Genomic DNA, 18,444 nt, shown 5'->3' with positions numbered 1-18,444 from the left:
GGGGTTAACCTCAGGTGTTGAGAAAACATGTACATTTTAGTTATTTAACCAACCCCTTCCCATTTATTATTTTGCTCCATCCTGTGCAACTTAATCCCAAATAAATACGCAGTATAGTCTGTCTTGTTGTACAATGTGATCCATGTCACCCTATTCAAAGTACCCATTAATCCCTCCCTCTGCCCGCAAGACAGAAAAAAAAATTAGGAGAAAGGAGCTTGCTGGGTAACAAGAAGTTGGGTGCGAGAGGTGAACTTTGGAACAAAAAAATAGATTGTGTGGATTCCTTGAGTGCAAGGGCACCTCCTCACTCATACAGCCAAAGAGGACTGTCCATTGTAAGGACTAACATTTACCAAAATCAAAAACAAATACTTCTCCATCCTGGTAGCATGAAGGCAGAGCCAAAGCAAGTATGGCGGTAGATGTGTTTAAATAAGATTCCAATTTAACATTTGCATGTTGTACTCAACTGTCCTAAAACAAAGCAGAACATTTCAAATAAGCCCAAACAGTGTAAGGAGTAAGAGACTAACTGCCAAGTGCCATTTATTGAGAGGGCGCTCTATATAAAAAATTAAGAAAAGCAATAACAATAGCAAGGCTTGCTTTGCCTAGCACAACAATAACTCGACAAGTCCTCCTTAATACTAAGATTAGGAAACGAGTTTATTCAGATGCCATTAGAAAAAACTCAGAAGAAAACTAGGACCAGCAAAGTGCAAGCACCAAGCCCCATTTGGATGGGGCAGCAATGGAGGGGAATTAATCCATTCCCAACACCAAGTCTTGAGAGACCTTTATCCAGGAAAAAGCGAGCATTAAGCTCAATGAGGAAAATATCCTGCATCACGTGCGTGGCCCTGGCACGATCAAACCCAGATGCTGGTGACTCTGAGAGGCAGTCCAGAAAACAGAAATCCACCCTAACAGCCAACACGTTGAACCTTGCCAAGCGATGTTCTAGGGAAGTGTAGTTTTTTCCTATATGGGCATCAAAAAAGTCCAGTTCACTTTTCAACCATTCAGCATTCCTTCAAAGTTCCACCTGGGGGTTGAGATTTAACAGTTTTCCCATGTTCGAGACACTGCAGTTCCACCATCATCGTCCTGGTGCAGTTAGAGAATTCAACTCATGGGTTTCTTCTGCGAGTCACTGAAAATCAAGCCAGGATTCCAGATTCCAATTAGCCCCCACTGCCCCAAAAACGGATGTACAAAAAAACCCAATCAAAAGTACAATTTATTAACAGCAGAGTGGATTGTTTCTCCTTGTGTCAGCTTTAGTCAGAGTCAGAAAGCACAATAACCTCTTCAGGATCACACTGGGTGGAAGCATTTATCTGAAAAAAAAGAGTAAGAAATAATTAAGGTTGGCACAATGGCGAGGACACAGAAGGCTAATAAGATGGATTTACAATCTCACCCTTAAATAGCATCAAGCCCCCACCCCTGAAAACTCATATGCAAAAGTCATTCCCCTAGAACAGAAGTATGAGCTAGGGGAACCGTGCCTCTATTCAAAATCCTACAAATATTCTACATACCCATGCCCTATGCCCGAACACTTTATATAGAACAAAAAAAGATTTAAATAAAGTCAAAAAGAAAATTGTAGACAATGATCCTCCAGAAGAGAGTTCACAGCATTCAAGCTTCCACATACATTCACAGACTTACAAATGCACTGTCATAGCAGTATGAAAAGCACAGGCTATGTACTCTTACTGGTTCATTTACCCTTCTGACGTCAAGGCCCCAGCCCTGGGGCCCACCTAATTCTTCACGCCATGCATGAAAATCTATACTTGAGGTTTTTTCCACTTAAGACTAGCTTCCTTCATAAGTATTTAAGAAAGTTCAAAGCCTGTTTGAATAAGCTATTGCAGCTTGCTATGTCTGTAGAATAATTCTCCAGAGACTGCTGTGACAGAAGTGCACCTTCACCCAACCTAAACCAGGAAAGGGAAGGGGCTTCTTTTTTTTTTTTTTTAAATACAATGTATAGATTTAGGACACTATACCGAAAGTACTCAAGAAGATTACCTTTAGAGTCTCTACCCAGATGTGTGAAATATTTTAAATCTTAAACGCCAAAACACTTCAGCACAGGCATAGACTAATTTTAGTTGGTGTGGAAGATGTGCAAGCCCAGTCCAGACTGCAGTTGGGGCCCTTAGGGTGAGAAAGCCAAAGAAAATTCTACCGGAAATAAAGAGTTGCACTCGGGTAAGAGGTTGGAGGGCCAATTGGTAAAATCATTTTGTGAACACGAATGTGGAAAGAAGGTTAAGTTACTAACCTGCAACTATTGTTCTCCAGCATGTGTCTGGCATGGATTCACATGCCCATGAATATTTCCCTTTGTCAGGATGGGAATCCTTGGAAAAAGAAAAACAGTTTCACATACAAACTGTATTTCTCCTTTAAACCAATCACCGCCCTCTGGGTCACACTGCCCCATCCAATGACAGTCCTCTCCCTAAGCCCCGCTTCTGGCAGCCATCTTGAGATCTGAAAAGCACGTAAAGTGACAGTATGACCAAGAAGAGCGGCCGGGTAGACGGAGGGAGGCTTTGCATGTGAATAACGAATACATAGCAGTACAACATTACACAACCACGGGAGGTGGCAAGGCTCAACAGAAGCAATTACATTTACCCCTGGAACAGACTATCCTCAAGCTAACAGGTTGCATAGCACTGCTTGGCCGACTCTGGACTTCTCTCTGTAATCCCCCCTTGCAACGCAGTAGAATTTTGTGAAGGTGTGTGTGGACCTCCACGAAGCAGCCCTGCAGATGTCGAGCAGGGGCACACCAGACAAACACCGTAGTCGTAGTAATCGCTCTGGTTGAGTGGGCTCTGACAGCCAGGCAGCGGTCGGATAGCCAACCGATGACAGTTAAACAGCTGGAGAGCCATCTTGAAATGCAAGCCTTGGACAAGGCCTTCCCATGGTTCACAGGACCAAAGTTCACGAACAGCTGTGAGGTCTTCCGAGAACTCTTAGTGTGTGTCACATAGAACTTCAGGGCACGAGCAACGTCCAGAGAGCGCAAGGCCATTTCCGACAGAGACCAAGGTTTTGTGGGAAAAAGAAAAAAAGGCAACACCGAACCCTTTGCGACTTTCATTCAACACAGTTCGGTTTCTTTATCGGTTCTCCCCTCGACTCACCAGCTTTGATGAACTGCTTGGCTTTCTTCGTATCCGGAGTCAAGGCTGGTACCACAGTAGCAGGCGTCTGCCTCTGCCCTGCTTATCAGCGTAGGCATGCTGTGTGTAACGTTGACATCTGTTGCAACACACTTGGGCTATTGTTCGCTGTCTTACGATTCCTTCCACGGAGGTCTCACGGGTCTTGGTCAGAAACGACCAGGTCACTTCTCTCCTTGTTAGCCTTTCGGTTCTCGCCGCCTTTCTGCTCCTCTTGAACGGCCGTGCCTGGATAGCCATCTCGTAATGCGGTCTGCCTTGCTCATATTTTGCTTTCATGCTCCACCTTTTAACCCCGTGGGGAAAGGAAAGAGCCATCAGGTGTGTGTGTGTGATCCTTGTCAATTGCCTGACCCTTGTGTTGGTACATGTCAGGTAAACGGCTGTGGTGTATGTCTGTCTTTCGTGATGTGTGGAAGTGTATGAGTCGGAAGAGGGTGGGGGAGGAGCAGTTTGAGTGTTTGAGATTCTGCGTGGTTGGATGGGGAAGAGGTGTTATATGGAATTATAGCCTTTGTCCTAGGGGTTTTGGTAAACTCAGAAGGGGGAGATTAGTAGGGGTTATGAAGCAAACAGGAATGATCAGGATTATCATCGTAAAATGACCAGGGGGAATTGTGGGAATGGTAGTGTGGGAAATAATCACAGGGACAGGAAAGAATAACTGAGTATTCGGGTAGGACACAGGCAAGCAGGGATTCTGGGAGAGGTGGTTTCTGAATACAACTAGGGTTTGGGATCCTAGGGGACTTATATTCGGGCGAGAGAGATGCGATGTGAGGAATGGAGGCAGACGTGGCACGACCTAAAAAAATACTGAGGGATTCCACCCTCCTCCCCTTCCTCTACGGTATAATACGTGTCTCGCCTGGGTTATTTCACCCCGAGCACAACCCAGGTGATCTTTCCACGTTTGTCTACCCTTAGGGTTGGGATAAGAGGATCAGTTCTTCCTTGGCTACCTGAATACGGGATTTCCGGAATCTACTTGGGAGAATACCCTCAGGTTTCTCACACCTGTGCCTTCAGGAGTGCCAAAATCAACGTCTGGAGAAGTATCAGGACCACTGGCATTATTTAGGGTGTCAACCAGGTAATTCATTCTTGAATCCTGGGATATTAGCTCCTCTGGAACACCAGGAGTGTCGTACTCCAGGACAAAACCATAATTAGTGCTTTCCTCCTCAAATACAGACCACAGACTAAAGTCTCTTGTCTTGCAGTTTGTAAACCTTCAGCAGTTCCAAAAAGGACATTGAGGGTCTCGACTCCAACAACTTTGACGTCAAACTCTACTTCGATGTAGTCAACAGTGTCGAGTGGGTTGAAGGAGGAGTGAGGCGTCGAGGCCATGAGTGGCGCACAAGATTCCTTTGAATCCTTCGACGAGCTGTTGTCCGGGCACGCAGTCAGTGGTTTTCATCAACTCCCTGTTGGCCTTCGGCGCGATGGGGGTCGGGAGCCGAACGACTTCTTCGAAGGGGCTGATGTTGCACCTTCTCAAACACCTCGAAACATCTGCAGACAGAATTTCTCCAGTTCCACCTTACCAGCCCCCTTCTTTGGAAAGCTTACCAGTTTCCTTTCAGGTGAGGAATCCGAAGAGAGCGATCTGGAGCGATGACACCTTTACTTCGATCTCCTCGAAGACGATGTAGAGGAATGACGAGATAGCAAACACTTTGTGTGCTTGCCGTGCCTCTTGGCAAAGTGTGGAGATCGCTCTTGGGCTCTCATCTTCGGACAATTTCTTTGTGGGGGTTCAGGAAGGGTTTTCTCAAAACAAGTTTCCCCTTCCTCTCTTTTAAAGCTTTTCCAGTCAAAGACTGGCACTAGCCACAATAGTCGAAAGTCTAGGCCGATCCCAGACACTACAGGCATACCTGATTAGGATTGGTTATAGACATTTTAGCTGAACACTTGCCCACATCTCTTGGAACCTGTTTTCGGGGTATGCGTCGACATTCTCGGATAAAACTCACAAACTATGCAGTTATCGAACAAGGACTGTTGAGCAGCTGTGTGGAAAAACTGAACTAAGGCAACGGGTGGGGTGTGTGCCTTAAATACCAGCATGGATATCAGTCGAGGAGGAAGGAGGACACTAGGTCGATGACGCACAGCGCCCTCTGCTGACAAATGTTTCTGAGCTGCAAGCAGGATATCGGAGATCAAAGATGATAACTACGTGGGAGGACAGAATACATTCGTAGAAGGGTTTGCAGCAGGACGTGTTCAGGATCTGCAGCCAAAATCCCAGTTGATGAATTCCAGGTCATGAAGACTGAAGACAGGACACTGGAAGGGAATTTGCAGCAAGGATCAATGGGGAAGACTCCAGGCAAGGGTTTCTCAGCCAGATGAAGAACAAATATCGCTGGTTGGATTCTAGTCACCCTCTCGGTCCTGCACTCTGGTGAGGGGACTTCAGGAATTCAAATTGTGTCTCTGGAGATAGAGGAGACGGCCACCAAAGCTTCGGACGAATTCAGACTTTATAACGCACCTGTACACAAGTGTTTCTAGGCGCGACAGGACAAGGAAGCGAGAACAAAACAACGATCTTACTAGGCCTTGTGTCATTCAGATCACGCAAGTACAGGGGGAGGGGGAGAAGTACTAGAGGGGGTATAGGGGGGAGTGCAATGTAACTATTAAGTGCAACTAGGACGCGGCTTGTAAGTGCAGAGTCAGGGGACTGTAGGGTTTCACATACAATCCCTTAAGTGGATGAGAGGCCCGGGGGCAGTGCATGGGCAACCAGTTGTGCAAGAGCCGGGTCCTGCAATTTCAGTGGGTGGCCAGGTAACCAGTATGCACAGCAGACGGGGACATCAGCAAGGGAGAGAGAAAGCAGAAGCGAAAAGGAATGTCTTGAGTTGCTTCCAGAACCTTCGGTGTTCCTGCTCAAGTTTGAGAGAGGCAGGAAGGCTGTTCCAGAGGGAGGCCCCAGCCGAGGACCGAGATCTACCCCCCCCACTCTCTGCCTGGAGAAGCATCTGACCCTCAGAGTTGGAGGTGGATGAGTGGAGGGCTCGAGAAGGAAGATGCTTAGGAAGAGAAAGTTGGATGTAGTGTGGTCCCTGGCCCCAGAAAGCCTTGTGGTTATTGCAGAGTGTCTTGAACTTGATCCTTGCAGACACAGGGAGCCAGTGGAGACATTTCAGAGCTGGAGAGATACGGTCCCTGGGCTTGAGGCCAAGGACAAGTCTTGCAGTCCTGTTCTGGATAAGTTGTAGAAGGCGAAGAGTAGAGGCAGGCAGATTTAGAAAGGCTGTTGCAGTAGTCCAGCCTAGACCGGACCAGGCCTCCGGAGACGGTGTGTTTCTGGGGTGGGAAGTGAGAAAAGGAAGAATACCTCTGAAGAGGTGCAGCTGATAGTGTGACTTCGGGACGTCAGACGTGAGGCGAGAAGGTGAGGGTGGAGTCGAGGGTGACGCCAAGGTTCTTAGCCTCACTGGAAGCAGAAGGTAGAGGGCCCATGGTGGGCGGCCAGAGAGCAGGTAGGCAGGAGCAGGAGTCCCAATGAGGAGGCTCTCCGTCTTACTGGCATTGAGGCAGAGATTGTTGGCAGCACATTCCTGAATTGAGGACAGACAGACAGGTATGACAGAAGGAGCAGTAGAGGCTGAAGAGAGCCTGACGGAGAGCTGAGTGTCATTCGCATAACACTGAAAGTTAGAGCAGAAGTTAGAGATGCAGTGGGCCAGAGGTGCCAGGTAGTGGTTAAATAGCCAGGGAGAGAGGTTAGACCCCTGGGGACCACCACAATTAGAGAGATAGAAGAGAGGAAAAACTCAAGTCGGACCTGGGAGGGCGATCAGTGTGAAAGGAGGTCAAGCAGGCAATGATATGATCATTTATTTATATCACACTCGTACACAATTGTTTCAGAGCACGACAAAGCAAGGGAGGGAAACAGGGGAGACAAAACAACGATCTTACTAGGCTCAGTGACATTGAGAACACGCAAGTGCATGGGAAACGGAAAGGGGAAAAGTGCATGGGATGGGGAGTAGTGGAAAGTGCGGAGCAGAAGAGAACAGATAAATAATAAATAGATAATAAAGGCAATAAACAGTGGTAGTGCAGCCAGCAAGTGGCAAGTGCTGTTTTTAAGGCAGCAGTCTGGGTATGTCAGTTAAGTAACGAAAGAAAGGGGGGGGGGGCTGTATGGGTACAGATACAGTCCCCAGTGCAAGGGGTGGCCCAGAGGCAGTGCAGGAGGGTGGCATGGTGAGTTTGTTTTCCCCCTCCTGTTTAATTTGCATTGTGATAATCTTACATCTGAACGTCTGTCTTTGTCCAACTTGTCTCGCCCTCTCTCGGTCTCATCTGCTTGCAGCCTGCCCTGTGTCCTTCCCTATTGTTCCCCTCTCCCTTCCGTCTCTCTCCTATCCCCTCCTACTCTATGGTGCTCTCTGTCTTTCCTATCTTTTCTAACTGCTTCTCTATTGACTATCCTGCCCTCACGAAATCTGGTAGGAAGAAGTTTAAAAAGGATATCCTGGTCTCCAACCCAGGCCCCCCTCCCCCTATCGCTGACACCTATACCAGTGCCGCCTCCAAGGAAACTCACCGACATCCTCTGTCGTTCCCTCGCCTGACCTATGGACCCTACATATGGTCTCTCTGCTCTCTCCTTGCTCTTCTTCTCCCATTAATGGCAGCACCCAGTGGGATGGCCTCCTTCCTTTCCTCTAAGGTCATCATTAATGTTTATTCTAAAGGGACTGTCCTGGTCCAAGGCCCTCAGGCCAACCTTCACCTATTTGATAGACGTGTCCTGCACCCTCATCAATTTTCTTTCTTCTCCTGCTATCCTATCCCCTCTCCCCATTCACGGCCTCCCCCTGATGCCTTCTCCTCGGCTACCTTGCCCTCATTCCTTCTCTGCCCCCCCCTCAGGCTCCTTCCACACCTCTGCAGGGTATACCTCTTCCCGGAAGTCCTTCAAGGATGGCAACCTTCTCCACATTGCCGCCTTCTGGAAGAACTTTACCTCCATGTCCTCAGTCTCACCGAAAGCTATCAGGGTGAAAGATCATATATTTGGTCCTTTGACGTATTCATACACAATCACATCCAAACACAGATCATTGCTGTTGGGTCAATTGAATTATTGCCCCCAAGTTGTTTTATTCAATAAATCTTTTCTTAAAAATTCATTAGAGAATGAATTACCCAAAATGGAAAATCGATTGATCAAACTAAACAAAAAGGTGCTACAGATGTGTACAATCCAATTAGATCAGAAGGATTCGACTCATAAAATACACATTTCCTTCTATTCTTTAAAATATATTTACATGAGAAAACATGTGCTATACAGAGCATTATGCCTTTCTGGAATACAGAGAAACAGTATGAGATTGAACACTTAAACACTACAAACAGGAGGTTGTCAACATTATAATGTTTTGGCCAAGTTGGAGCCATTTGTCGTGTAAAAGGCCTTATTCAGGACGGGAGAACGTTATCCATGTCTATTGGGTATCTGTCAAAGATACAATGACAGTGGATGTGTGTGTTAGACAAATGTGTGATATCGGGGAGCTTATTGTTTGAATTAAAAACTTTATTAGATGCTTATTAGTGCTGAGACAAGAACCAATGTGCATATTGTCATTGGCGTAAGGCTTACCGACAGTACTCGTTTTCTGTGGTACCGATTTTTACATGGTACCCCTCTTCAAATAACGGGGGTTATTCGCACCTCCAGACCTCATCTATAAGTGATGGTTGCCGGAGGACCAGTTCACCTAAGGGAAAAGCAAAGGAGTGTGGCTGGAACTGGTTTGTACGACTGAGAACTAAATGCCATTTTAGCTGATGAACCAGGGGGGCAGGGGTGTTCTTATCTTGCGGTGAAAAAAGCCCCTGCTGCCATGCGTGTAGTCATGGAACTGGCAAAGATCCCCTCTCACATGCTGGCTGAAAATCCTGTGTCATCCAACTTTCTCCAAACTGGAATGAGAACCAACTGTGAATTGAAAACGACATGCTGTGTCAGTTTCCATCTCTCGTTTTGCTGGTTCATGTGTTAAAAACCGAGAAAAGTGGTAATGTTTGTGGCATGCATGGTCTAAAAGGCTGGGGCAGTCGCATGTGATGAATACATTTACCTATAGAATCATCTTGTTCATAAAAAAAAATTGTCGGCGTTCCAGAGAATCATCTGAGCTTGTTGTCCAACACAAGCTGCCACAGTCTCTACCTCTCCTGTCCCTTCCCAGGCCCTCTGCACGGCACTGATTTCTCACTTCATCTCTAAAACTCAGGACATACTGTCCTCACTCTCCTCTCCCCTCCCTACCTATACTCCCTGCTCTTCCTCTGGCCATTCTGCAGCCACCTCTCCTCTGCCTTTCCCCTGTTCTCTGCGACAAGGTTTCTAGACCAGTCCGATCTAAAAGTCTTGTCAAAACAGGTTCACCCCAGTTACTCCAACTATCAAGGCCCACATTGACACCCTTGCTCCTGCCCTGGCTGACTTCTGCAACCACTCCTTTGCCACTGGAGTCTTCCCATCCCCCAGGAAGCACTCCCTTGTGCACCCTCTTAAGAAACCCTCAGCCAATCCTCATGCCCGGCTAACTATGCCCCATCTCCATCACTCATGGAGAAACTGGCCATCTCCCAGCTTAATGTCCACACATCTGGTGGTTGCCTTCATGACCATTAGTCTGGCTTCAGAGCTGCCAGAAGCACGGAAACTGCTCTCCTGAACATCCGTGAAGACCTGCTCTCCAACCTGGACTCTAAAATCCCCCGTGTCCTGATCTGGCTTGATCTCTCTTCTGCCTTTGACACTGTCAACCATGCCATCCTGCTAAATTGTCTCAGTGATAATCTTGGCATCACCAGTCAGGCCCTGGTGTGGCTGACTTCCTTCCTCTCTGACCGACCTTCCCAGGTCCAACTTGGGTCCTTCCTCTCTGCCATCTTCTTTACCTATGGTGTCCCCCAGGGGTCTAACCTCTCTCTGGCTGTTCAACCAATACCTGGCACTCCTTGCCCACCGCATTGCAGCTCACTGCCCCAACTTTCAGTGCTATGCGGATGACAGCTCATTTTCAGGCTACCTTCGACCACCTCGTCTCCGTCTCTCATCTCTGTCTATTTGCTATCCAGGAATGGTGTGCCGCCAATGACCTCTGCCTTAATGCCAGTAAGACGGAGATTCTCCTCATCGGCACACCCACTCCCTCCTTTCCTGTAGCTCTCTGGCTGACCTCTCTTGGCCCTCTTCCTGCTCCCACCTGCAAGGCTAAAAACCTTGGGGGTCATCTTCGACTCCACACTCTCTTTCTCTCCTCACATCTCTGACGTCTCCAAGAAGTCGCACTACCAGCTGCACCTCAGAGGTATTCTTCCTTTCCTCTCCTTCCACCAGAAGCTCACTATCTCTAGAACTCTGGTTCTCTCTAGGCTGGACTATTCCAACAGCCTCTTTCTAAATCTGCCTGCTTCTACTCTACACCCTCTGCAACTCATCCAGAACAGAACTGCGAGACTTGTCCTAGGCCTCAAGACCAGGGAATCGCAGCTCTCCAGGACTGAAATCTCTGCACTAGCTCCCAGTGGCAGCAAGGATTAAGTTCAAAACCCTCTGCATCATCCACCAGGCCTTCTGGGGCCTCAATACTTTCAACTCTCTCTTCCCAAATATCTTCCCTCTCGAGCTCTTCGCTCATCCGCCTCCAACTCCCTCATGGTCAGTCGCTTCTCCAAGCAATGAGTTGGGGCCTCCCTCTGGAACAGCCTCCCTGAAACTCGAGGAGAACCAGCTCTGGTTCCGGAAGCACCTAAAAACCTTCCTCTTTGCTTCTGCTTTCTCTCCCCTGCTGTAGTCTTGGCTGATACTGAGAAAGCACTGGCCACCCATCTGATCTCGGGCCCTAGCCCTGCCAGTTGCACGCCTGCACTTCCTTCCTGGCAACCCCTGCACCTGGGGACTTTTCTGTATCCCTACAGTCCCCCCACCAGCACTTATGTCTGCATTCACCCTGCACTGCCACCAGCTGGCCGCTATTACTTATCTTGTTATTTATTATTCCCCATGTACTGCACTTTCCCCCCTGCCCCCGCACTTTTCTTTTCCCCCTTCCCTTGCACTATCTGAATGACAACTGGTCTAGTAAGATCGTTGTCCGTCTTCCCTCTGTTCCCCCTCAGTTGCCTCGTCGCTCCTTGAAACACTTGTGTACAGGTGCGTTATCAATGCCATATATCAAGAGAGAAAACAGATTAGCTGGGTTAGAGGGGGGTGAAGGCAGAAGCAAAGAGGAGGGTCTCGAGGTGCTTCCGGAATTGGAGATGGTTTTCCTCAAGTTTCAGAGTGGCAGGGAGGCTGTTCCAAAGGGAGGCCCCATCCAAAGAAAGATCTACCCCCAGCTTGTTTTGAAAAAGGACTGACCCTGAAGGGAGAGCTGGAGAGAAACGATCCCAGGGCTTGAGGCCAAGGACAAGTCTTGCAGTCCTGTTCTGGGTTAGTTGTAGAGAGTAGAGGCGGGTAGATTTAGAAAGAGGCTGTTACAACAGTCCAACCTGGAGAGAACCAGAGCTTGGGAGATGAGCTTCTGGGGGAAGGAGAGGAAAGGCAGAGTACCTCGGAGGAGGTGCAGTAGGAAGTTTGACTTTTTAGAGACTTCTGCGATGTGGACGGAGAAAGAACGTGTGGAGTCAAAGATGACCAAAGGTTCTTAGCCTCACAGGTAGGGGTAGAAAGAGGGTCAAGGGAGGCCGGCCATAGAGTGAGGGGAAAGGATGGCGAGGGTGTACCGATGAGGAGGATATCAGTCTTGTTGGCATTTAGACAAAGATCATTGGCAGCACACCAAACTTGAATGGCAGTTAGGCAATCGGAGATGAGAAAAGGATAGCAGGTGGTCGAGGGTACCCTGAAAATGAGTTAAGCCTCGTCAGCGTAGCACTGGAAATTTGAGCAGACAATGGCAATGCAGTGGGCAAGAGTTGCCAGGTATTGGTTGAAAAGCCAGGGTGAGAGGTTTGACCCCTGGTAAAGAGCACAGGTGGAGAGGGAGATCGATGATAGGAAGGACCCAAGTTGGATCTGGGAGGGTCGGTCAGAGAGGAACGAGGTCGGCCAGGCCAGAGCCTGATTGGTGATACCCAGGTTATCACGGAGACGATTGAGGCAAGGGCATGACAAGGTCGCAGCACGTCATGGGTGGCTCTGAATTCAGGTCTTGAGACTAGTGGATCTCACCACCCTCTGGGTAGGAGTCGTAGCGTTCGGGACCCCCAAGTCGATTGGAATCAAGGGTTACAGCAGGCTCCAGTTACACAGCAGGCTCTCTGAACGCTGGAAATCATTATGGCCGTCGTTTCTTCATCTTCCTCTTCAGTTTCAGCTCCAGTGGTCGACTTGTCAGCAGATTCCAGGTTCGGACTATTTAACAGGAACTACAGCACAACCTCTGCATTCTCACCCTTTATTTTACAGCAAGGGTTCGGTCTCGCTGTCCCCAACTGGGAGTTTTTTCCTTTCAGGCAAGGTGAAAGACTACAGCGTTTTTGAACTCCTCCCTCGCTTCCTGCCTTCTCAGACACTCTGGAGCCTCAACGACAAAACTTCCACTGAGGGAGTACCCGCCAAGAATGGCAGGGGAAGTCCTCAAACAGAAAAATGGTGGCCCTTCTGTTCATTACGGAGGCTAAATTAACAGCCTGCCGGTAAAGTATAACCACTGCCACCAGCAATTCATATAAAACTCGCAATTGTAAGAAAATGGTAACAGGTAAGTAAGAAAGCAGATATATTGTATCCCCCAGCACTCCACATAAGTTGAGGTGAACTAACTCACTTATACAAAATGCAAAGGGGATTAAAATCCCCCTTTACTACTTGGGAACTGTAGTTCACAAGGCATACATTAGTATTCACAAACTGATTAGCAGAATGTGCCAATTAAAATATTCTTGATTAGCAAAGTAACCCATTTGATTAGCAATATTGTACTAATATTTTTAATGTCACAAGAAGTTATTTGTACCCAATACATAATCAATACAGCATTTTTGTGTACCGTTGAAGTAAGACGTGAGAGGAGACAAGCCTTGCACTTTCTTTAAAATTCTGCCAGATCTGCAGGTCGAGTACCAGTTTACCTACTCGCCCAAGAGAAAAGCACTCAACTCTTGTCAATTTATGACACATTAAAACATACTTTCTGTAAAATGGTGCACGTCACCACAAACCCACTTTTTACTTGGCACACTGCTGCCATCCATTCACAGCAGAACTTGTATTTGATATTTACTGCAAACAAAGTATCATACATACAGTTTCAAACATGCCACCCAAATGCTACTCGCCTTTTATTAAATCTACTCCACTATGCGACTGGGCGAGTAGACTTTGCGAGCTCTGGACGAGTGTCTGTAAAACGTAAAAGGCTAGCTGCACGAATGGACACAGCAAATATATATGCTAAAACGGCTGTGAAAACAGTTTGGCCAGCTCTCTCCTGCAAGTTCTAATACATAATGCAATCATAGAGCAAAGCGAGATCCTGAGGCCACGTGTATGGTATTGCAGTAGATCTGTAGATTTACAGACTAGATTGAGCTATTGCTTATTACTTTGTGTAAGCATCTTGTTAGCTTTGTGTATTCATTATGTGAGAGGAACGAAAGTAAGACTAAGCAGAGTAGATGCCGTAGTAGACAGAGAAATGCAAACTACCTGAAATATTGAGGTTTGCTTCCCTCTAATTTTCAGGCTATCTGATATAAAGCAACAGGGTGAAAAGATAGAATGTCAAAAGGAGTAGGATCAGCTCATGGGTTGAGCACCAGTTGCACAGATGCATGCAACCAGAAGGTCACAGAACTAAGTTTGACATCAAAAGCATTTGGCCGTGTGATCATGTACATTTTAAATAGTGTTCACTCGTCAATGTGATACGTCATCCCTAACAAAATGAAATATAGTCCACACTGAGATTTAGATAGACTAACCTAAACTTTAATGCAAAGCATGGAGCCAATACAGTGTTTTACAGGAGCACTACTGTAACTATGCATTATTGTATTCTATTTTGTTATTTACATAGCGCTCTTGCCCCACTTCTTTATGCAAAAACTTACATTTTTAGGAATGGAATTGCATGAATCTTGAAAAAAATAAAGTTAACACCCACTGGTCTTTCCCAGACATGATCTAGTTAGCTTAATAAAAGTATCACTAATCGTTCTGGTTTTCATTTATTTGAAAAATAAATGTTGCCTAGCACTCCCACACAGGCCCTTGGCAATTACTGCTGCACTCTCTCCATTAGCCCATTTGAACTTGCAGTGGACCCAGAAAAGAGGGTGGGGACCCTGAGAGCAAGAGAGGCCTTGGGCCGAATTACCTTCAACTCTCTCTTCCTAAATACCCCCCCCCCCCTCTGGCTCTTCGCTCATCTGCCTCCAACTCCCTCAGGGTCAGCCGCTTCTCCAAGCAACGAGTGGGTAGTTGATCTCCCTCTTCGACAGGGGCCTCCCTCTGGAACAGCCTTCCTGCCTCCCTGAACCTTGGAGAACCATCTCCGGTTCCCGAAACACCTCAAAACCGTCCTCTTTGCTTCTGCTTTCTCTGCCTCTCTCCCCTGCTGAAATTCCCAGCCGAATCTGCACTGGTTACCTGGCCACCCTTTCTGATCTTGGGGCCAGGTCCCGCCTTTTGCACTCCTGCCTTGCCTTCCTGGCAACCCCCGCACTTAGGGACTGGTTTTCTGTATCCCTACAGTCCCCCTACCAGCACCTTGCTCTACCTTGCACTTGCCACAATCAGACCGCTTTTACCTATCATATTTATTCTTCTATCCCATGTACTGCAATTCCCTCTCTCCCTTGCCTCAGGCACTTTTCCCTTTCTCCCTACCCTTGCACGATCTGAATGACACCTGGCATAGTAGGATCGTTGTCTGTCTTTCCACTGTTTTCCCTCCCTTGCCTCGTCACGCCTTGAAACACTTGTGTATAGGCGTGTTATAAATGCCATATCATATAGAGTAAGCTGTGCTTTCACTGGACGGGGTAACTTAAATAGCTATCCTTGCCACAGAGGTGTCCATTTAATTAGCAAACCTACAGAATTGCATAGCAAATTGCTATGCAACATTGCTTATTTTATGCCTTGGTTCACATAAGTATAGGAAAAAGAAATTTGCAGTGGAGCCAGAAGGGGCAACTCATCCTAAATGTTGTACGAAACTAACTTCAACCATACACAATGGAGAGACATAAAAAGGTCACCCATAAAAAGAGTAAAAGAGTAGGTTACAGGGGAAAAGATTCCTCTTCACCTAGGGACAAGGTTAAATAGTTACCAAGTCAAAGCAAAAAGATCTGGGGTTGACGCAGGTCAGGAAGATTTATCATGAATATGAAAACGTGTCTCTTTTTTCACCAATTTTTAGGGCGCTTGTCCTTTTTTGGGCTTTCTGGCATCCTGGGAGGGGAAGATCCTGGTTTGATTTTTGTCTTCGACAGGAGGGTGGAGGAAGGCAACCAACCTAGAACCAAAGTACTTTTATAGCTGACACTTTGATTTTACTATGGGCTATGAGGTAGCGCTCATTAAGCAGGGCTACCAAGGTCAGCTACCTTGATGCCTAGGTGTTGGGGCGAAGGTTCAGTTTCTGTGCGAATTCCCTTTAACTTGAGAGACCCCTAGCACTCTTGCTTGACTTTTTTTATTTTAATCTCCTGAGTGACGGGAACTTTTTTCCACCCATCCCTTTTTCTGACTGGGATTTTTATTTGCACTGTTTTATGGAGTCTGGCGAACGCCAATACAGGCATCTGCCTTTTGATTACGGACACCCAGCACCCTATGTGCAGTGTCATTGAAAAGACCCTTGGGCTTCTCTTTATGTTTAAATACATTTTCTTGTGAGAACTACAGTTCCCGAGAATAGTAAAATTACTCATCTTACTTACCTTTTCTTTTGTGGGTCCAGCATACACCACCATATGTGGAGTGCTTGGTGGTTACATTTTAACTCCTCCTCACATTCGTCATGTGACTTTGTTTCACTAACTTAAATGGTTGGTGGCAGTGGTTACATTTTACTACCTTTTGTGCAGGTTACTAGCATGCCGATATCTCAGCTGAAGTACAGGAGGTGCAGTGGAGATACAGCGAGCCGCAAGAGAGTTCCTAGGCACTCGGCCGCTCGAAGAGGCAGCAATCTCCATGCCAGGACCTGAAGGGAAGCAGGCGTGACTCTACGGAGCCGTGAAGGAATTCGATCCGCAGTCCAGAACGGGAAACTAGAGGCAAAGCCACGCTGTAGAAGCGCGAAACGGACCAGAGATGCTGGAGAGAACCAGCGAGTCAACCAAATATTGGTTTCTTCTTGGTCCTAAGAAAAAGGCACCAAAACCACAAAGCCACTGTGGAGTGAGCTGAATACATTACGGCCGACCCCTTCTCCAGAGTGCTGCCACAGAAGCCCAGCAGAAGTGCACCCCTTTAGTAACCACAACCAAGGAGCAGGAATTAGGGTCTGCAAACTTGCACCTAGTAGGGAGCAGCTATAATTTCTCCTTCACTTTCAAGGTACTGTGGGGCTTGGGTTGTAATTACCCTGTGCCATTTCCAGTGCTTCCTGGCTTGGGAAGTGTTCACCTGAACTCTTCTGTGCAGGACTTGCAGTCAGTGCACTATTAGTTAGGCCCCCTTTGAGCTCCTGTGTTTCTTCAAGAACCACTGACTGGTTAACTAACTTTTCCTCTAAAGATCTTCATCAGAACTGGAACTATCCATTTGACCTTGGCTGTCTGGGTTTCCCAAAGGTCCATCTTCTTGGTCCTGTTGGCTTTGGCAATGCTGGTTCCTCTGTAGGTTTTAATTGTGAAGACTTTTATTGCTATATGGGGAAGTGTACTTATTATTAACAGTTTCTAGTTGTGTACTGCCTAACTTTGAAACTGTCCTCCCATCTTTTTCTTTTCTTTACTTGCTGGGCTCTACACCCTCCACCTCCAACACGTGGTGCAGCCGCATTGCTGGCCCGAGAGCCTCTGCATCCTGGCTGTGCAGGGCGGCAGAGGAACCAGCTGATTTTTCCTCCTCTCGGACCCAGATGAAGCTTGCCTGATTGGCTGGCCTACAAATTAACCCACCAGCTGACCCTGGAGCCTGCAGGCGAGTACTGGCCCCCTCAGAGGGCCACCTGAAAGTGTCTGGCCCTGGGCCTGGCCCTCCTCTGTCTGGGCCTGGAGATCCGTGAGGCCCCAGCCGTTTGCATCTTAGCTGTTTTACCTTCTGGCCGCAACAGATCTCAAAACCCACTGGTAAGCTTTCACATTCTGCATTGCGGTCTGCTCCGTTTGTCCAACTTTCTCTTGCACTACCTCTCCATGTAATTGCCATATATCTATACATCTCCATTTGTGTGCTGAACTTGTGTTCCCTGGTAAAGTTTAACTTAGGTGTGTTTTTTACATCTGTGCATTTCCATTTGTGTGCTGTAGTCGTGCTCTCTGGTCAATTCCCAGACATATTCTCCCTCTCTAGGTCCCTGTCCTAGATTGATACCAAGTGTAATTGTGTTAGCCCACTAGGCTCCCCCCCTTGTAAGCCCCCGTGATTGTTGCTACTATGAACTGTCCCCACCTGGCTCTCGCACTCTCTCTAGGACCCCCACCCTGCTGAGGTTACTGTTTGTACAGCCGAGTGTACTCTTCTGCCTGTTCCCAACTGTGTGACCCCCCCATGCACAGCCTGCGTTGGGCTGTGCATCTCACCTCTTTCATGCACCCTCTATAGTGCTTTCCGTCTCCCCCATCTTCTCTAACTGCTACTCTATTGTCTATCCTATCCCTCTCACTAAGTCACGAACGAAGGAAGAGGTTCAAGAGGGAAATCCCGGTCTCCAACCCAGGCCTCCCTATCGCTGATACTGGGCATGGACATCAAGGGTCATGCGGGAAGAGGTATGCTAAGAACTAGGATACAGTGTGCAGGGGGCAAAGGTTGGAGGGTTGTGGTTTAATGAGTAATGCAAAATGATTGTTTTTTCCTTAATGCTTTTTCACAGATATCAGCTGAGTTGAGCACTAAAGATGGTGGAATGGACTTGAACCCAAGCCAAGATGGTGGATTCCTTTAGCAGTAATCTATTTTAGAATGTTGAGGGCAGATTGCCCTGGCAGCCCATTCTAAACCACCTTTCATCATTTTCTTTACTTAAGTCAGTCATGTTTT

At 47.3% G+C, this 18,444-nt stretch overlaps 1 protein-coding gene across 3 annotated transcripts in view; it reads right to left on the bottom strand.

The window, feature by feature from the left end:
* Positions 1-524: 524 nt before the first annotated feature.
* DAXX (death domain associated protein) overlaps positions 525-18,444 on the bottom strand; it is a 281,310-nt gene continuing 263,390 nt past the window's right edge. For all 3 annotated transcript variants that reach the window (XM_069635217.1, XM_069635216.1, XM_069635218.1), the window contains exon 8: positions 525-1,343. In XM_069635217.1, the coding sequence (XP_069491318.1) occupies positions 1,284-1,343 (60 nt within the window). In that variant the 3' untranslated portion in view covers positions 525-1,283. The remainder of the gene's footprint in view (positions 1,344-18,444) is intronic.

Source organism: Ambystoma mexicanum, chromosome 13 (genome assembly GCF_040938575.1).
Source record: "Ambystoma mexicanum isolate Mex_15411 chromosome 13, UKY_AmexF1_1, whole genome shotgun sequence".
NCBI lineage: Eukaryota > Metazoa > Chordata > Amphibia > Caudata > Ambystomatidae > Ambystoma > Ambystoma mexicanum.
The sequence above is the reverse complement of the archived record's forward strand: the minus strand, read 5'-3'. Positions and strand labels throughout refer to the sequence as shown.